The sequence below is a fragment of the Canis lupus genome, chromosome 14, assembly GCF_011100685.1.
Source record: "Canis lupus familiaris isolate Mischka breed German Shepherd chromosome 14, alternate assembly UU_Cfam_GSD_1.0, whole genome shotgun sequence".
Taxonomy (NCBI): Eukaryota; Metazoa; Chordata; class Mammalia; order Carnivora; family Canidae; genus Canis; species Canis lupus.
This window is the reverse complement of record NC_049235.1, coordinates 5,439,474-5,460,384: the sequence shown is the minus strand read 5'-3', so window position 1 is coordinate 5,460,384 and position 20,911 is coordinate 5,439,474. Positions and strand designations below refer to the sequence as shown.

Below are 20,911 nucleotides of genomic sequence, written 5' to 3'. Positions count from 1 at the left end.
GCGGCATCCTATTTTGCCTGTCTATATGGCATTTTCACTTGGTGGTATTGAGCCCCAGGAACAAGACTGGAGAGGAGAATGCAGATATGTTAGAGAAAGGAAAGTAAGAGCTTTTTTGTTCGTGGATGCAAAGGTCCGCAAACCTTAAATGAAAGAGAAAGCTCTCCATTCTAACCCTAAACTCATTTTACTAATGCATTTCTGGGAAGATGACTGTCAAAAGGAATCACAGCTCAGTTGTTCTGTGTAGTCTTTGGAAAACAGTATTTCTGGTTAGTTTCTTTTTTCATCATCTCCCAAAGAGCTCTTGGGGTCTTGGAACAGAAAAACCCAGTGTGATGGGCTCGAGAGTTTAAACTAGCTGAGCGGTTTCTTACGTTCAGCTAGTTTATTGATAAGGATCCAGTAGGAAAAACCAGCAATAAAACATTCTAACATGCAGTTTTGGGACTCCCATGGGACTTGCTTTCTCATCAAGTTTAAGCCGAAACACAGCTCTGTACCATCTGGGATGCTAGCATTCACAGCAGTGAGTGTGGATATCTGAGCTGTCTACCGCACCAATACCAGCCTGAAGAGATCATCATTCAGTTTCACTCAGTGCTTAATGACTGCCAGATTAATTGGCAGGAAGGAAAAGTACTGTGTGGTACACTGAACAGGCCTGTATGCATGATTAAGGAGTTGCTCAAATAGCCGGTTTTGAGCTTTAGTTCTCTTTTGTTAGCAAATCTCAAGAAAGAAAGCCTTTGTTACAGTTCAGCCAGTGTCATTTGGTTATTTTCTAGCCTTTTAAAAGATCGTCACTACATGTTTAACTTACAGCCCATACAGAACTACGCTGACATCAATTGTTTTCTGTACTTTAAAATTATTTATGCACAATCCCATGGGTCTCTGTTTATCTGCTTTGCCAAGAGATCCATGAGTTCTGGGCTTGGCATGAGAAGTATTTAATAATTTTGTGGCCACCTGAGTGGCTCAGTCAGTTGAGGGTCTGACTCTTGATCTCAGCTCAGGTCTTGATCTTGGCATTATGAGTTCAAGCCCCACATTGAGCTCCATGCTAGGCATGGAGCCTACTTTAAAAAAAAAAAAAAAAAGAATTTAATAATTTTGGTTTATTCTTTAGGTCTCCTCCACATCTGGAATGTGATTAATGAGAGAAGGTTTCTAGAATAAGCCCAATTCCATTGCAGCTGGCAGAGCTTTATCAATTCCTTTTGCAACAAAGAAAGGATCTTACACCATCATGGCCATGCCATCTGATGTCTGCTAGCCTGTTTTAACATCTTCCCTTGTAGTTGCTGTATTTGCCTTCTTGAGATGAGAGGAGAGGAAGCTGAGGACAGAGATGCATGGCTTTACCTTTCTTTCTTCAGTTGCCTACTTTGGAAGTCCTAGGATACTCAACCTTTGTAAACGCTTAGCTCAATTTTACATATACACACTAGCTATACTTTCTAGAGCACTAAATATAAACTATTAGACAAAGTAAAGTAATTGTCTACCCAACCCCAAATCTTAGAGTAGGATATCAGACTCCACAATTTAAATATGAGTAGCCTTCCGTGGGGAAGATACATGTTTTAAAAAGTTATATCCTATGCTCGCTTCGGCAGCACATATATTAAAAAGTTACATACTTGGTCTCCTTTTTGAGATGATTTTTCCCTCTTGCAGCAAAAATGATTTCGGTGACTGACCAGTTGTAAACTGTTTTCTCCCTCAATTGTAAACCATCCATTTAGAGAATTTAAAGTGGACTTCCTCTCTTAAGGATTACATTTTGCCTGGCTAAGAGATGCTGTAATTGTGTTATTCTTTAAGACACCTTGCTTTTTTGACTTGTGCAAAATGTCTTTTGAAATGAAAAAAATTACGTAGTATATTAATTTTCCTTTATGTATAGTCTTCAGCTCAATTTCAAAATTGCAAAATAGTGACATTTTTCTATGAGCAAATTTCCTTTATGGATATATATATACACACACACACACATATATATATAAAATAATCTTTTTTTACAGAGATTCCTTCCCTGTCACTATTTCAAACTCTATGTACAGTTGAGTCTGTAGCCTCAGACAAAGAGTATAGGATAACTAAGATGAGGACCTCCTTTTCTTATCTTGGTCTTGGTAACAAACATTGTTCCATCTTTCCAAAATGGCATATTTACACATAAACGACTTGGGAAAGATGTTACCATTTGTTTTAAGTCAATTTGCTTACTTCTTTTATAAAGTAGTATTCAGTGGCCAGAAATCAAGGTCCCTTCAGATTAGAGATAGATCCTCAAAGCCAAAGTTGGACTGGAAGTTAAATTGGGACGAAAGATACAGCTCCATCCATACCCAACAGATTCTATCTTCCCAGGTTTGCTTATTAATACTGTGGATAGCTTCTTCTCTTTGCTTAAACACCTAGACTGGAAACCTAGCCTTACAGCAACCAGCTCATCTGAAAGTTGGAGAGTATTAAACTTCTCTTATGGGGCTTTTAAATAATAACATGTATTGATGTTTGTGATATAAAAAATGTTTATTATAGAAATTTAGGAAATTACAAGTGTAAAAGAGGGAATACCACTATTAACTAATCAAGGAGACTTAACTCATTTTGTTTTTCCTGACTTTCTTCTGTTAACCCACATGGTAAAGCCCTGAAAAAAGTTTAAAAAAAAAAAAAAAGACGCAGCCATTCTCACTGTGTTTTACCAAAATACGTGAGGAGGACAGGGTGTGAGCGTGTGTCCCCGCCGTTACTTATATCCCTTTAAGCACTGCCCCTTCCCAGACTGACAGTCTGAAAATGATTTTCTTGATATGTATCTTTTAAACCTGAACAGTGGATAGAAAGTATTGCTTAGAAGCTATAAGGAGCTGACTTGTTCAGCTTACTGGAAATTCATCTCTAAAAGTTATTTGAATATTTAAGCCCTTTATGCACCATTTATGCAGCTTTTTATGACGTCTGAAGCATATTCATACCCATGAAGAGCTTTCTATTTAGGTGGACTTAATATGACCCTAAGTAGACCCACACCCAAAAAGAATGAGGTACTTTTCAAAGGCCAAAGGAAAAGCAGAGAAAAAAAAACAGATGAACATAAATGTAAATAAGGAATCCTGGGAACAAGAGTTCCCTTACCATGCTTGAACAGATACCTCTCCAAATAAATGTATTTGTTCACCAGCTAAGATTCAGTTTTATATTTCATATGAGACTTCTTTTTTTAGTATGTAAACCAGAAAACTGCAGCCTCTTGAGGTTTCTACTCTTTCCTTTACCCTCCTGTTCTGTAGCAACATGGCTTTGGGCTGTATCCTTAAGAACCTAAATCAGAAATGGAGATCAAGAGGGAACTCTGGAATAGCAGGCATGAGCTAGTTGGAGTTTTTAAACAGAAATGCTTTGGGGGCATCAGCTCTCTCTCATATCATTGGTGTTCCAGGTCATTGTTGGACTGTGTTGGGTGTGTTCTGCAGTCTTCCCCATTCCTCTTATGATCCTCTCTGGTTTTTCTTATTTTTGCCCAGTCTGTATGGACATTTTAGGTTCTTTTCTTTTTTCTTTTCTTTTTTTTTTTTTTTTTGTTTCATAAAAGGAATTTTCTGATCCCAGATTTGGTGACTGTGTTAACACTGCTTTGTGAATAAATAAATGAGTGATCTGCTGAATGATTGCAACTGTAGAATTATGTTGTATGTAATGTACATATGGAGAAAGAATGTATTTTGTTCATTTTCTTAATAAAAAGTTATATATGGACACTACAAGATGTCTCTTACGTTTGCTGAAACTACTTTTAAAGTCAACTTTTAAAATGTTTACATACTTTATACTTGCATTTGTTGTATTTTTCCCTCAAAAAGGTGAGTTTTATTCAGGCTTCCAAAGATGGAAAATGTTACCCACTGTAGAAAAGCCATTTGATGTTTTCCTTTGAGACAGTGCTGGAATAAAGACGTTCTGATGGATCTCAGTTTCCTGGGGAAGTTTCCATATTTAAAGAACACTGGTAAACTATTTCATTAGGCGGTATCTTTTATCTACTATTGATGACCAGCCCTATCTGATCTGTTTTTATAAATTTGGACTAGTGTTTCCCAAATTTTCTTTAAGGGGGACATACCTGTATAGGTTAGGAACTAGAAGAAAATCAATTATAGAAAATACAGTAAAGAGAGTTGGAGCTGTTGCAAAGTTTTGAAAAATTCTGGATTCCTGTGCCTAATAAAGGGGAAAGAAATTTTAAGGACTGAACATTTGAGAAAAGAAACTCTGATAAGCCAAACAAAAGAGCATGAGTTGTTTGGCAGGAGCTGTGAGAGCTTTCCAGATGGACTCGACAGGACCTCTTCTTGACATTTTTCATCTCCTGGTCCCTTTTACATGCTTAGCTTTGCAATCTTGCATTCTGCAGTGAGTGAGTTGTCAACTGATTTTATTCAAAATGGGGATTTTCTCAATTTATGAATCAAATGATCCCTCTTCATAGCTTTCATTTCTAGAGTGTGCTTTGAGCATTGCTCAGAACTAACATTTTTGTTTTCAAAACCGGAAAACATGATATGCAGTGATAAGGTAAGGAACTGGCCTTTCCTTGGTTAATCCTCCGGAGAACTCAAAAGGATCAAAATGTGGGACACCTCCTCTCTGATTTATTTTGTCTTCTGGCGGGAAAACAGCAGATAAGCAGAGGGCTTTGTGTTGAACAGTTGTGATGGCAGGTTCTCGCTCACACACCAAGTGAGTGTGGAGACCTACAGAGGTAAAAGCCTCTGCTTACCCAAGGAGAGAATAGGGAATTGGCCATGTGTGCCCATCTGACATACTTAGAAAAGTCAACCACAGAGTCCATGGAAATTGAAAAAATATTTTCCCTGGTAATGAAGGCTTTTTTTTTTTTTTTAAATCCCTAATCCTTCAGATTCTGAAGGTATGAATGGAAAGGCAAACTGAGGCTATCCTGAAGCCTATATTAGTCCTGGCTTAGGTGTAAATACTATTTGGATACGTTGCTGCTTTACCTAAGCACCACAGATGCCACATCTTCTTTTGCCTTTTAGTGTCTTGACAGAAGAGGAAGAGAAATTTAGCTTTCTGTTGCATAGGGAAGGTGGGACGGAAGAACATGATGTTCTTATTACAGGGAAGAAAGGAAAGCTATAGGTTGAGGCAGCCTGTCCACATCTGTGCTAATAAGTTCTAATAGTTGGCACATCCCAAGCGGGGCGACATCTACAGCACACATGGTCACAGCTGCTACTTGAACTTGGGCCAGAGAATGGGTGGCCCAGGGCATAGGCAGGGAACCCTAGGGTTATTTCCAGATCCACCAGGGACTTTTGTGTAGCACTGGGCAGCCTCAACTCTGCCTCACCTCTCTCCATCTAACAAATACATCTTGGCAGCAGATCCCATTTGCTAGGATCCCATCGATTTTTTAATTTGTACACTGCCAAGGTCCTTGAAAAATACTCTCTCAGTATTTATCATTAGTGTTAATTATATAATAGCCAGTCCTTGTTTGTTTTTTTTGTTTTTTTTTCTACTTTTTTCCCTTAGGGTGCAAAAGAAATGTGTGGCTTGGCACCAAGCTTGTAGGGCAGGGTAAGTGTGAGTGACAGAGGCCTAACAAATTAAAAAGACCACTGAATGCTTCTTGGTTGGCAGGGCAGGGAACAGGGTGAATGACCTATTCAGGAAAAGAACGGAGCCTCAGGTCTACTTTGTGGCCAGCGATAATCTTTGAGCCATTCTCAGAACAGTGTGCCTCCAGCATGGCCAAGGAGCCTGCCCGAGTTCCTGGTGCTTGTACTCTTTTCTGTATTCTTGGCACACTCTTGAAGTTCACCTCAAAACACCCCTGGCCCAACTCTGGCCCACTATTAAGGGTGTTAACTGCCTTTCAGAACTCCTATATAAAAGGCAAATCATACTGGGCGGGGGGAGGCCAGGAAATTGTTAACAGTGGTCTTATTCTAGAAATGTGCTTTGTTGTTGGAACGCCTGCATTAATGTGGCCGCGAGAAAAGATTGGAAGACTGGAGAGAAAAACGACGTGGCTTCCAGGCCTCCTGCTACCACTGAAGTAGCTGTGTCCTCGCAGAGAATCCCTGCTGGGAGAGGAGTGCCCGTTGCTGAGCAAGGTTGTGACCTCTAAGTTACGAGGCACGTGGAAGAGATGACCTGAGGCACGTGGAAGAGATGACCGTAGAGCGGTGTGAACGCGGTCCCAGGGGACCCGGTTCCTGGGACTTCCTGGGACGGTTCCCTCCTGCAAGCCTGCGGGTCGAGGTGGAGCCGGGAGCCGGGAGCGCGATCCCCCTCCGGTGAGGAGCTGAGGAGCGGAGAGGGAGGCGGCGGGCTCTCCGGGCCAGGAGGCCGAGCCTTTGCTGAGCAGTAACAGGCCCAGAACAGGACCTCTTTGTTTTTTTATATTTTTGTTTTGTCTCTACGCCCGCGTTTTCACACTTGACCAGGGCTCAAGGATCTTTAGTGGTGGGTGACTCATGATTGTACCTGAGCCACAAGGGGAGGGAAGGAAGAAGGTAGAACAGATAAAAGTGCGAGGGAGGACGATTCAGCAGTGATCACTACGACAGCCCAAGGCCACCTGGAGAACCATCGCCCGTCCAGAATCCCCTTCTTCCTCGCAGCTTCCCTCTTTCTCCTTGGCTCCCTGCACCGCCCACCCCCACCCCATCGTGTAAGAGTGTGTAAGAGCAGAGGGTGCCGCATTCATCCCTGCACCTCCTGTCCTCGGGCGCTTGGGCCTCGAGCCTCTGTGCACAAGTGAGGAACAGAAGCCAACTGGCCAATCAAGTTCAACAGGCCTTGAACCAGCTTACACAAAAGCACTTTAATTGACAGTATACAATTTTCCAAAATATAGTTTTGTAAGAAAATGGCAATAATTACATAGAGTCTTTACAAACAAGTTTTTCCATAAATTCCAGTGTACTTCAGACCCCTGTCCATGAAGACACATGCTTCCCCCAGTCTCCTGGGCAAACTGTTTAACATTCACTAATAACAGAAGAGACACACATCCAACTAGTAATCTCCTCGCTCCCACTCAAGTGTTGGGTTTTCACCAAACCTGAGCCGTCAGCTGGAAACAGTGATAAAAAAAAAAAAAAAAAAAAAAAAGCAATTGCTCTACTCTTGCTCCTCCCTGCCTTCCTGGAGCTTGTTCCCTTTGATCCTTAGTCCTGCTAGTAGAAGATCCGTATGTAAAAAAAGGGTCATTCAAAACTGTCCCTTGACAGGAAAGTATCATTCATGTGCGTCTTAGACCTGAACTCGGAGGAAGTGCAGAAGGCCAGTATGGTTCCTAGCATCGCCGTCAGGCTCGCCCCAGCCTTGCTGCAGGAAGAGATCTGAGAAGGGAATTCTGTCCTTTGTCTCATCCTGGCGCCTTAATTAGCAGTCCTTAATTTACTAATTCCTTCTGAGGCCCACAACACCTGTGTTGTAATCCTGTTTCTGTCACTAACCATGTGATTTTGGCCAAGCCACTCCATCTTTCTGGGCTTCAGTTTCTTTCTTTGTAAAGAACAAAACAAAGATAGGACTAGGTCTCTAAAAGCCTCCCTGGGACTAGTGTCAACCAGTGTACATGGACTCCAAGCCTTCCTGTGATCTGCTAAGACTTCGGGGCGGGGGGGGCGGTGAGGATCATGTTTAAAAATAAAAATGCCTGATCTATGTAAGACAGATACTTGTCATCGGCTTGTCTTGTATCTCATTTTTCATTAGAGGAAAAATAAAAGTCCTTTCTAGTGAATTAGACATTTACATTCCTGTTGAGAGAAAAAAAGCCACCTCAACTAACACCTGTTTTCCCAGTGTATATTCACTTAAAGCAGTGCAGGGTGGATTAACATGTGGCTGTTGTATTTACATCATTAAAAAGTATGTATATGTGTATCAGCTTGGACTTGTTTTTCAAAGTTTCTCCAGTATATCGTCAAAAAGGTTAAAGCTCAAGAAGTGGTTTAAATAAATTTTCTGCTAGCCTTCCTTATCAAGAGGGAAAGAAAGAACCTGGCATCGACTCCGTTAAACCCGTATTCTGTCCCTACGACGCAGAGACTATTTCTGTACCCCTTCCTAAGCACTGCCGCTTCCCTCCCCGTTCACAGAACAGCATGCTTTCCCTCTGGGTTTCCATCCAGTCACAGATTCGTGGCTTCTGGCCATTTATGCAGCTTAGGGAAACCAGTGTGCCACCGATGGAAAGTTCATGATATCCCTTTGGCACAACTTGTTTAAAGTCATGCTGAGTTGCTGATGTTCCTCTTCTTCTCAGCCCCAGGATCTGACTTACCAGACAGCATGTAGAACCCAGTGCAGATGTGGGGTGAAGATGACCTTTGCCGACACGTGGCCCTTGACACAGGTGTCTTAAGTGGCAAGAGCAAGGTATTCAATTCTGAAGTTGCCCTAAAAGGCTAGAGTAACCCAATCTGAAAATGCACCAAAATGAGCATCTGAAGCAGCTCAAAGCTTCCCAAGGTGCCCCTTGGACAGAGCCACAGTCATTCCTCTTGACCAAGTATAGTTGTTACTCTAGTCCTTGCCAGGCATCATCCCTCTGCCCAAGAGGCCGTGGGGCTGTAGCCTTCGATCAGTTTGTGGAGGCATACTTGCTGTCTCTGTCTAGAGGCTGGCTGGTAAAATGGGACCCAGAATCAGCCAAGGAGTAGTCACCCAGTGGCCTCTTCCACAGACGCCACAATAGAATCCCGCTGGGTGGAACGAACCCAATGTTGGGCAGGAAGGAAGCAAACAGATCCCTTCCCAGTTATAACAAGATTTCCTCTCTTTTTTTTTTTTTCCTCCCAGACTAGCATTGTTCTCTCCCCTGCCAACCTTCAAATGCTAGACAATCAGGGCAAAGACTTTTGGATCCTTGTTAGTCTAGCATCTCTCTAGCTCTTGTGAAACTAGGATATCAAAGGCCAGAGGCTCTGAAGGAGGAATCGAGGCATGCAGGGAAGGGCATAGATCTTCCCCCAGCTAAGATCCTTTAAAAAATAATAACAAGCTGTTCTAAAGCAGGCTGCCTATTTCATCAGGACACAGCCCAGGCCTGCAGGTCCTGGGGTTCTGACCTCTTGCCCTGAAATTACAGTTTTCACTCTCCTAAGCAGTTCTGCCCATCTTCCGAGTTGGCGTCAGGAAATTTTACACCAGGAGCAAGAAAGACCGTGGGCAAAGGTGTATAAAATCTGGGATCTGGGCCTCCCAGAAAATCCAATTAAACCTCACTGTGTCCAGTCGTCGGGTGACTTCTGCATGGGAGCTAACTGCTAAGCTCCCTCCAAACCTCTTCACGGTCCTGTTTCCCTGAGATGCCACCAGAAACCGCAGAACTAGGCAGCCCTGCCACGAGTGCAGAGAAGGGGACATGGCAAGGCCCACTGCGTGCTGCTGGGAACTGCCCCCGCTCCCCGGCCTCCCAGGCTGCTCCTGTGCAACTTAAAATGCGTGGCACTTTCTAGGCCCTTCTCGCCCGATGGCACAGGAGAACCAGAAATCGGTGAGATTGGTTAACTGAAAAGTCTCCCAGCAACTGGAGCTTTGGCTTGTGGCAGTAGAGGGCTGGACTAAAAAAACAGTAACAAAACTCTCAGCAACTTGAAAAGTCCCTGAGTTTCCCATGGAACAGAGAGCAAAGCCTAGCCTTCCTAACTGTATCGATGGATTGTCAAGACACCTCTCTGTGGACTGGGCCCTGGGAAAGTGTGCCTGCAGCTACTGCTCTTTCTTGCTGGGTCTCAGGGGGATCCCCGAACTCGGGTCCCCACCTCACCGGCTGAGCGAGAACAACAAAATAGGAACACCTCGCCTTCATAGCGGCTGCAGATTTTGGTCCCCACAGGAGTGGGAAGCCAAAGGAGTCCCCGCGGAGCCTCTTCAAGGACTGCCCTGGGTGGTGGGCCAGGACCCATCCTGGGGTGAAGGGCGTCCCCTGTTTTTTTCACCTGCAGATGGATCCCAGAGGCAGACCTTGTTCACACTGGAGTCTTATGTGGGTTAAGTCTCAAGATCCCTAAGCAAATGCAAGGAAGCCAAAATCCAGAGCAAGGGGTTTGAGGCCATGACGAACTCAGTGAGTCCCAGGGACCCTGGAGGGGGGAACAAGCTCAAAGGAGACGGGGACACTGGCCGGCCAGGCTGGGGTAGGAGGAGATGGACAGCCAGGAGCCTGTCCTTGGATGGAATCAAATCCCACTGAGGCAGGATCTGGCCCATGCTGTCCCTTCCATCCCATCTGCTGTCCCGTCCGTCGACTGGTAGCTTCACCCCTGAGGGACGGCAGCAGTGGGGCGGGAGGGAGCTCCCCCGCAGGGGCCGCAGCTCTGCTTCCGTCCCGCCTCTGTCACTGAGGGGCTGGATGAGCAGGACCTGACGCCCCTCAGGCCTCAGTCACCTCGGGCAGGAGGTGAAGGGATTCTACTGATGACTGCGTGAGTGCTCTGCCTCTCGTCTTGCAGCAGCACGGAGCTCAGGCACTAGTGGGTTATTTTACAAGAGGAATCTAGACAGAATGGGATTTGTTCAGTGTGAAAAGGGAAAATTAAGGCCCTGTGGGGATTGGGAGGTGGGAACCTTCCAAGTCTGCTTCCCTCCTCCCATCTTTCCCTCAACTGGGAAGGATTTTCCTCCCCTGTCCAAATGGCACTTGAGGTGGTTCAGTCCGGAGCGCTGTAGCATTGTCGGGGGCCACCTGAGGACCTGATTAGAGGTGCGTGTCCTCCTCCTCGTCCAGGTCATCCTTGGCCAGGTTGTCCAGAGGGACGATCCAGCTGTCCCCCAGCTCCCCATTAAGGTTGACCACCTTTTTCTCCTGCATCTCTGATGAGGTCTCCATCACTTCCAGTGTGGGATTGTCATGGTAACCATTCTCCACCGTCTGCAGCTCCTCTGTCAGCCGTTGCTAGGATAGGGAAGATGGCCCAAGAAAGGGTCATTTTGGAGGGCTTAAGGCCTTAAAATCACATGGGCACCCCACCCCTACAATCCAGGAACCCCGGTTTGGGTAGGGTATGCAATACATGCTCTTGGAGGCCCTTGTGGCTACTGGCCTACCTCTACTTTGAGACGAAGACTGCCCCAGCATCCTAGAATTCCCAACTCACTTGACTTTACCCTGTTGGCAAATCCATGAAGTCTGTGGAAACGGACTTTGTTTTCCAGAAACCTCCAGTCTCTTTCCTCTATCCCTCATCCCCCTCAAAACGTACTCTCCTGCCACCTGCCTCACCCTGCTGAACTGAAGAAAATGACTCTCATCAGGCCGGGTGAGCGAGGACCTCTCCAGGCCTAAGCAGTGTGGGTGCAGCAGGACACACCAGGAGAGGGTGCTTTCTCGAAGTCTTTATCTGACATGCAACCTGGGTCATGCAGTTGGGTCGCCCCAGAAGCTCTCAGCAAATATTCAGATCCAGAGATTCTGATTCAACCGGCATGTGAAGAGGCAGGTGTGGGAATTCTGCTAACTGTCCCCACGATGCACAGCCAGGGCTGAGAGCCACGGGTCTGGGTGGAATTCCCGGAAGACGGCTAAAAGGGCTACGCCGGGCCCCTTCGTTTCCGGGAATCCTCAGAGCGGCTCTGCAGGGTGGGGATTGGGTATCATCCCCACGCGTGTGGGGGGTGGGGCGCTCGGGGATTACGGGCGTGCTCAAGGTCAGACGGACACTAGGAGGCGAGGCCGGGGCTTATCCCGTCTTTCTGACCCAAAGGCCAGGATCTCCCCACCACCCATGGTACTTGGTAGCTCCTGTAAGGGACGCCTCTGCCTGTCAGAAGGGGTCCCTGGCCTTCCTGTAATGCGGGAGTGACGGGGTGAAGGCATCTGGAGGACTGGCCTGCCTCCCCGCTGGGGAGCCAAGTCCTCACCTGGTCCTTCCGCTGCGACAGGCGCTGGTGGCAGCAGCCGTAGAGGGCAGCCACGAGGAGCAGGAAGGATGCCATGCAGACAATGGTGATGATGAGGGGCATGCTGAAGCGGTCCTCCGTCTCCTCGGGTGGCCCCTGGTCCCCAAGCTTCATGTTACTGACTCCCACCTGCCAGAAGGGGGCAGAGACAGAACGCGGGTCGCCCCCACCCGGCTAGGAGCGCTTCTGCTTGGTGTTTGTGGGGGCCGTGCTGGCCCCTCTGGAGCCCCCCGGCTGCCGGCTGCTTGCCAGCTGGGAGCGTCCTCCGCCACGGAGACCTCAGACCCCCAGCGCCCGGGAGGAACCCGCTCACCTCTTTGAGCTCGTCCCATTTGTCTTTGAGCAACTCGTACACGTCCCTGGGCAAGAGGTTCGCTGTGGGGAGCAGAGATGTTGCTAGTGGCCCAGCTCCGGGAGACGGGGCTCCGTGAGGAGGGCGCGCTGCACCCCAGGCTCCTGAGTGCCCGCGCCCTGGGGTGGCCCTGGGAGGGGGCGTGGCTTGACCCTTCTTAGGAAGTACCAGCCCGACCCGTCCTCGTGGGTGGTCAACGCCTGCCCCATTCCCACCCCACTTACACCCCAGCACCGCTACCCTCAACTCACTCTGGACAGTGATTTCTTTGATTGCCACCGCCTGGGTGTCTTGAATAGGTACCAGCCGTATATGGCACTGATCTTGAGCTGGGTTGAAGGTGGCCTTTGCTGCTCGGCACAGAAGTGTGATCAGTTTGTCATCCGAATTGTTCCCCGCCTATTGTGGGGATGCCACAAGTGATTCCTCCGGGATCAGGACAGCAGCCTAGGCTTTGGGGGCTGCCCTTTGGAGCCAGGGTCGGGAGACTGCTGTTGCCTGGTGGGACCCATGTCCCTCTTCCCTCAACTGGGGCCATTCCCAGACCCAGCAGGACTCGTGGGCTCCATGCTGTGCCGGGCCAGTCCCTGCCTTCTTTGACTCACGCAAATCTCTTCCCCGCTCCCCTCACCCTGTTTATCTCATCCGTGGCTGATCGATACCTTTCACCTGAGTGCCCCCGTCTCTCTCGGAGCTCTTCAGGGGTCAGGACCTGAGGCCCGCGTTAGCTCCCGAGGGGGGCCTGAAGAGGCACTGCCCAGCAGCCTGCCACTTGCCAGGTACTGATGCCCAGTCCGAAGACCTCAGGAGGGGAAGCCCCAGCTCTCGGCCCAAGGTTATCTCTCCCGAAGTTGAAACACGCATGCCCTTCCCTAGGCTAAGGCTGTGGCCGTGAAGCCAGGCCATCACTGAACAGGGGACGTGGGAATTGTCCTGAAGCTGCACGTGGCGAAATGTTAGGGGGGAGTTGTGTATACCTCTCGGCAGAGAGAGCATGGCTGATGTGGCTTTAGGGCTGAGGGTGAGGAAACAAAGGTGGACAGCTTTTACCTGGTCCTGTCATGTCAGAAACACCAAACTGGTGTTCTCTGACCCAATTTTGGAAGAAGGTACTGAGGTGAAGAAAAGGGCTCTTGGTACAGCTCACCTCGGGACTCCCACACGCCATCCTTGGGTTTCCGCCCAACATTTCCAAAGCTTACCAATTCCTCCACCTCACACCAGGGCGTCTAACCTTCCTTTTACAACACATGGGAAAAAATGCTTCTCCCAACCAATCACACAACCTGGCAAGTTTTAGCCAAAAAGAGGGCCTGAGAATGGCTGGACCTGCCATCAGTGTGATGCCTGCCTTGTTCAATAAGCCCAGCCCCAGGGTGACACAACTCTAGTCTAAATGTATGCTTTTGGAAAGTTCATGTGGGAAATTCCAGAAAAACGGACACTCAAAAGAAAACAACCATAAAAAAATACAGGGGGCATTAAGATGTTGTGAACCCAAGTTCTCCATCCTCTAGAAACCCTTGACTCGCGCGGTTCTGCTTCCCAGAGGGGTTCGCAAAAAGCGGTTGCTGGCCAGGAGAGGGCAGCAGTGAGCCACCCATCACCTGCACCCCGGAGCCTGAATCCTGCAAGACTGGCGGTGAGGCAGGAGCAAACCCGCTCCCGGACAGTCCTCCTACACAAGGGGACCCCCGGCCGGCGCACACCCCAGTCCCCTGAGCGCTGGCAGCGGCTCCCTGCTGCTCGGGAGCTCTGACTCCTCCCGCTCCTCTCCCACTGGGGCTGGCAGAGTAATCCAGGGACCAGCAAACAGAAAACCAGACCTTTAGAATAGGGAGCGTTAGTTCAGCTGACTCGTTCTCAGCCGGGGCCTCTGAAGCCCAGGGAGGTCGACTTGACTAAATCCCAGCCTCAGCTAGGGTCGAGGCCTCCAGACCCGAGAACACGTGAATAATTGCACAGCCCGAGCCCCGGAGCCCTGGGGAGCCCTGGGGAGCCCTGGATACCGCCGGTCCTGCAGCGGCCGGTGGACTTCACTTAGGGGCGCCGCGGTGCCTGGTGCCTGGTGCCCGGTGCCTGGTGCCTGGCGCCTGTCCGGAGCGGAGCGGGCCGCTTCCCACGGCTGTCGGTCCGTTTGCCCAAGGAACACTCCACCCGCCCTTTACCTTCCCCAACGCGCTGCTGAGCGCAGTGTGGCGGGGCCGCCGGGCCGGGTACTCACGCACAGGCCGCTTCTCGTCAGGTTCAGGAGGAGCATCTTGTCGGTCAGCCTTCCGGGGGATTCGCACTTTATCTAGGAGAAGCCACTGGGATTCAGGCTCAGGCTGAGCCTGCGGGGTCTCATCCCTTGAGACCTGAGCGCTCCCTTCCTCCCCCACCCCCAGGTAGGGGCACGGCGGAAGGCGCTCCTGGCAAGCTGGGGGTGTCACTGGCTGTCCAGCTGTCCAAGCCAGAGCCGGACAAAGCTGGGGGCGGGGTGCTTGGAGCCCTCGTGGGGCCCGGGGCTGCAGGGAAGACGACAAGCACTTCTTAGAGCCCGGATCTGCCCCACCCCTGCGGGAAGTACCCTGTCATCCCCCTGGGCCGAGGTGGGAGAAGGGACGCTGGGGGCTCGGGGAGCAGTGGCGGCGCGCTGAGTGCTGGAGCTTCTGGGTCCCTCGTCAGGAAGCGAGGCCGCAGGTCCCGATGACCCCGATGACGGAGGGCCGGTCGGCCGCAGCTTCGGAGGCTGCGACGGAGACTCCGACGACGGAGACTCCAGAGACTCCGTCTCCGACGGCAGCGAAGTGGTCCCAGGAACAGAGGAGATCCCAGGGGTGGAGGAAGAGGTCGCAGCGGGGCGGGGAGTGGGCGCAGGGACAGGCGGCGTCCCGCTGGAGGACTGTGGACCTCCCCAGAAGGTAACCGATGAGGCTGTAATCGGGAAAGCAAAAGGCTCTGAGAAAAGATGAGTGGGCCCTTTAAGAGCAGAGGACAGTCTCTCTTGTCCTTGTCTGGGGGAGTTATTGGGCCTTACCCCCCACTACCAGCTAGAGCGCAGCCCGTGCGGAACAAGAGGCAAACAGATGGAGTCTTTCCCTGTAACACACTCCAGGGTGGGTCAGACTGGATGAGCCGGCGTGAGACCCAATAAAAGAAGTGACGGTGACGGTGACGGTGACCGTGACGGTGACGGTGAGGTCCGCAGCAATAGCTAACATTCAGCAAGCACTTACTCCATCCATCCGGGGCACTGTCCTAAGTGCTTCCAGGTTACTTTCTCAGTTAACCCTTCTGAGGAAGGTACCATAATTAACCTGAGTTTATAAATATGGAAATGGGGCTCAGAGGGGCTTCATGATCTGCCCAAGGGCCCATGATAAGAAACAGCACATCAGGGACTTGAATCCAGGTTTATCCAACTCAGAGCCCCTGCTCTCACTGCAGGATGCAACCGCCTGCGGTGGGAGCAGGTGCAGTGCACATCGGTATGCATTCTGGGCACCCAATCTGGGCACCCGGGGGGGCTTCCTGACAAGGCAGACACTCAGGTTCACACCCAGAAATTCTGATTCAATAGATCTGCCACAGGTCATGACCTTGAGGTTCGTGATCCATCAGTGAGTTTTAAATTTTTGTTTACTGGGTTAAGATCAGTATTTTTAAAAAGGAACCAAGGAAATGAGGAGGAGTAGAAAACATTAGGGCCTCTCACATACAGTAAGAATAAGCTCTGGTCAGTGAAACTTTTGTTATCAGTTATATGTGTTGTTACATGCATGTTACACGTTTGTATTCCCGGATCAAGTTATAAAGCTAAAAAAAAAAAGTATTTCGTAAGGTAGATTGCCAGCAGTTTGAGAAACACTGTTCTGGAGTACTCCTAATGCCGCACCACTACAACCACCCAAATCTTACCCATGAATGTTGGCTTGTCTGTGTGTTCAAACTGGGCAAAACACTGACCCCTCATCAGAATAACAGCACTGCTGGCCTCTGCTCATCATTGAAGGGAAAACCTGGGCCTGAACGAACTTGGTGTAGTCACAGAATTTAGGCCTCAGCATGAACTCCAACTTCCAGCTGAGCAACTGTATAGTGTATAAGCATTCAGAAGTCTCTTGTTAATTGGGGGGGGTAGGGGGATATGACTTGGGGTGTCTGGCTGGCTCAGTCAGAGGACTCTGGATCTCAGGGTGATAGGTTCAAGCCCCACACTGGATGAGGAGCCTACTTAATTAAAGAAGAAGAAAAAAAGCATTACTTACTTCGTGTGGGAGACGTGCCATATAATGAGGAGCTGGGAACCACCTTCGTGCCTAAACTACTTGAAGCTGTATGGCTTTTGTCTGGACTTTCGGAAGAACTCTCTGGAGGCTTCAAAGTAGTGGAGTTTGCACTGGGTTGGCGAGGACTTGTTGGGGTGATGATGGAAGTTAGAGCAGGAGTGATGCTGGAGGGCTTAACCTGAGGTGGAGGCTGAGAGGTCGTCTGCTCTGTGTTCTCACTGGTCATGTGGCTGACGGTAGTGCCAGGGTTACCCTGGGCTCCAGGTCCAGCTGTCTGGGTCACTGGGGTGTCAGGCTTCATGGAGTTAGTGGCTGATGGAAGTATAGACTTGTTTAAGTCTGGAATACCCTTTGAGTCACTCGTAGCTATAGTAGGGTTGGTTGACACCTTCTCATCTTGGTCAGGGGCTATGACAGTGTTTTTTTGGGTTGGGGCTAATGTCATCGACACTGAATTGCTGGATCCTGGTAATGGTCCTTTGCTGACTGTGGCTGACATCACCTTTTCCCCAGTGATTGCTAGATCTGTGTTTTGTATAGTCTTGGCTGTAGTTATTAGCCCTTTACCACCAGGTAACTCTGTGCTGGGCTGCCCTGAGGTTGGAGATGTTGCTGCGATGATGGTTCCTGTTTACAAAGAAAACACAGAAGCAAGGCAGGGTATTAGCTGGAGGTGTTTCCACATTTCTCCAGCTCTTCCCTAGGATCCAATGGCCTTGCTCCCATCATTGCCATTTGCAGAGGCTGAAGGCCTCTGAGGTGCCTGGATTTTCTAACACTCAAGAAACCTCTAGGGACAAGAGTGGAGCAAAGGAAGCCAAGATAAATTCTGCAGAACAGAAAGACCAGGCCAGCTAATGCCAGTGCACGTGAGAGCCTGCAGTGACTTCCCTGCCCCCTCCCCGCTCCAGCTCCAGGCCCGTGCCCTTCATGTGTCCCACATGCCCCCACAGAGCCAGGCCGCCAAGATCCCCTCGGCCTTCTTCTCGCTAGCGCCCAGGCACAGGACCCTGGCAGAAGACGCAGCCGACTCAGGCCCGCTGAACTGCCCTGTGGGAGGCATGGCAAGAGAGGCTTGCCCCTGTTCTCGTGGAAGTATAACCTAGGAGGAGAAACTGACCATTGTGACAGGACACAAATTGCTATTTGAGTACAATTGTTCTTTCTCTTTTTTAAAACATTTTGTTTATTTATCCATGATAGACACAGAGAGAGAGGCAGAGACACAGGCAGAGGGAGAAGCAGGCTCCATGCAGGGAGCCTGACGTGGGACTCGATCCCAGGACCCCAGGATCACGCCCTAAGCTGAAGGCAGGTGCTTAACCGCTAAGCCACCCAGGCGTCCCAAGCACGCAACTCTTGATCTTGGGTTTATGAGTTCAAGCCTTATGGTGGGGGTGGACCTTACTTTAAAAAAAGGGAGAGAGTGGGCAGCCCGAGTGGTTCAGCGGTTTAGCACTGCCTCCAGCCTAGGGCCTGATCCCGGAGACCTGGGATCGAGTCCCACGTCAGGCTCCCTGCATGGAGCCTGCTTCTCCCTCTGCCTCTCTCTCTCTCTCTCTCTCCCTCTCTCCCTCTCTCTCTCTCTCTGTCTCATGAATAAATAAATAAAATCTTTTTTAAAAAAGCGGGGGGAGAGAGATCAAATTCTAAATCCTAAATCAAAGCGCAGACTGAAAGTCTGAGATTTTCTGAGACTACAGTAAAGGAATCTCTTTTTGTTTGCAGTTGAAGAGCAGAGAAGATCAAAAGACAAATGTAAAAGTTTGATCCCATGAGTTGCCAAATTACAGTGTTAGTTTAACTCATAACTTCATCAGGTCTCTTTATGTGAAAAAAGCACCTTTGGAATTAGAATGGGTGACATATGCAGATGAATCAAAATATCCAGAAATCTCAATCTGCAATGGAGCTCACTTGCCAGTATACTCAACTGCTGTTCTCCTGTCTGCTAATGCAGTTCCTACCTTGCTCAAAAATTCTTAGTAGGCTCATCTGAACTCACTGACACAGGAAATCACATCTCCTCATCATCTCTTCGACTCTGAACTTTTTTCAAACCTGTGACAATGGTCAGACTCCAGTAACGCCCCAGAAAGACAAATACAGAGTCTGCCCTGGAAGAAGGCTTACACAATAAGAAATATCTGTAATAACTCTAGCAAATATGTATAGTTGTACAATATGAGTGTGCTAGATCAAGGAGGGGTAATCATATCAAGCTGAATTTATCAATATAGATATACATACGAGAGATTTTGGATTCAATATGCTGACTTAATAAGTACCTAGAAGTAGTAGTTCTAATCGTTTTCTTAGTTGGTGAACTGAAACCTGGACTCAATGGTAGTCTACATTAAACAAAGTTTAAGTTGCCAAAAATTCCCTGGAATAATGAGTAAGAAGAAATCCAAAATCTTAGAGAGACGGAGATGTTGGTTTATCATGGGGCAGCTAGGTTACTCAGTGGTTGAGTGTCTGCCTTTGGCTCAGGTCATGATCCTGGGGTCCTGGGATCGGGGAGCCTGCTTCTCCTTCTGCCTATGTCTCTTCCTCTCTCTCCGTGTCTCTCATGAATAAATATATAAAATCTTTAAAAAAAAAAAAAAAAGTTTATCATGAGGGCACCAGGTGGCTTAGTTGGTTAAGCATCCAACTCTTGGTTTTGGCTTGGGTCATGGTCTCGAGGTTATGGGATCAAGCCCTGTGGAGCATGTTGGGCGTGGAATCTGCTTCAGATTCTCTCTCCCTCTCTCTGCCCCTCCCCCGCCCCACTGGCTCTCCCTCTCTCTGCCCCTCCCCCGCCCCACTGGCACACTCGCTTTCTCACTCTCTCAAATAAATAAATAAATAAATCTTAAAAAAAAAAAAAAAAAAGAATGGTTTACCATTAATAATCTGCTCGGTCACATTGTTTTCCCCTAAGAGCTCAAATGACACTTGTTTCCCCAAGGCTTTGAGAAATATTTATTTTGTGAGTTCTAAAATGCATATCTTGGGGATCCCTGGGTGGCGCAGCGGTTTGGCGCCTGCCTTTGGCCCAGGGGCGATCCTGGAGACCCGGGATCGAATCCCACATCGGGCTCCCGGTGCATGGAGCCTGCTTCTCCCTCTGCCTGTGTCTCTGCCTCTCTCTCTCTCTCTCATCTCTGATGTGACTATCATAAATAAATAAAAAAAATTAAAAAAAAAATGCATATCTTTACATGTCCCTGAAATGAGGATGTGTTATAAATTACTGTAGGTCACACTTTAACCGTAGTCTTTTTTTCCTAAGACTTCATAAGGTTCTTCTAAGGTTCATAAAATTAATAGTTTGTCTTATCATTGACAGTATCTTGGATTTGATTAATTTTGGGATATTGTTGAGGAGACTAGTAGCATATTCTAAGACAGCGTTCATTAGCCAGGTGTGCTAGTAGGAGATAATGCTGATTTCAGTAGGGATGAATCACCAGGTTCCTTGGGTAGCAGTAGAGGCATTTCCATTTCTAGGAAAAAAGGTGGCTACGGTAGCATAACAGATGGCAGGACCAGCACGGTAATCAGAATAATCTTAACAAAAGCAATTTTGGACAAGGGATAATAACCATGTGTTCCTTAGGGGCAGCCCAGTAACATCCCACCTCAAGGCTCAGTAACCTGTGGCCTGTGTCAAATCACCACAATAGAGAACACAGCCAGGGCAGCCCCTGCGGCTCAGCGGTTTAGCGCCGCCTGCAGCCCGGGGCATGATCCTGGAGACCCCGGATCGAGTACCACATCGGGCTCCCTGCATGGAGCCTGCTTCTCCCTCTGCCTGTGTCTCTGCCTCTCTTTCTCTCCTCTCTGTGTCTCTCATCAATCAATAAATAAAATCTTAAAAAAAAAAAAAAACTATTAAAAAAAAAAAGAAAAAAGAAAACACAGCCAGCCACTCACCCAATTCCCAGAACTGAATCTTTCGACAGACTCAGGGTACCTTGAATGAAGTGTGTATTTGTTTCCCAAGCTTCTGTATCAAATGACCAAAACCTGGGTGGCTTAAAACAATATAATATATTCTCTCATGGTTCTAGAAGCTAGAAATCCATAATTGGCAGGGCCATGCTCTCTCTGAAGGTACTTGGGAAGAAGCTCTCTTTGCTTCTTTGTGGCAATCTTTGATATTCCTTGGCTTACAATTATATCCTTCCAGTTTATGGCTCTCTTCACATGGCCTTCTTCCCTGTGTACCCACCGCCCCCCCCCACCGTTATAAGGACACTACACTAGTCTTTGGGTTTAGGGTTCACCTGATCCAGTATCACCTAATCCAGTATGATCTTACCTTGATTATATCTGCAAA

The 20,911-nt window shown here is 48.3% G+C and overlaps 1 protein-coding gene across 1 annotated transcript in view; it reads right to left on the bottom strand.

The window, feature by feature from the left end:
• Positions 1-5,858: 5,858 nt before the first annotated feature.
• Positions 5,859-20,911, bottom strand: part of PODXL (podocalyxin like) — a 50,467-nt gene continuing 35,414 nt past the window's right edge. Inside the window, 7 exon segments of the mRNA NM_001020809.1 lie at positions 5,859-10,957; positions 11,923-12,090; positions 12,275-12,336; positions 12,565-12,712; positions 14,538-14,609; positions 14,883-15,229; positions 16,564-17,211. Of these exon segments, the coding sequence (NP_001018645.1) occupies positions 10,760-10,957; positions 11,923-12,090; positions 12,275-12,336; positions 12,565-12,712; positions 14,538-14,609; positions 14,883-15,229; positions 16,564-17,211 (1,643 nt within the window). The 3' untranslated portion in view covers positions 5,859-10,759.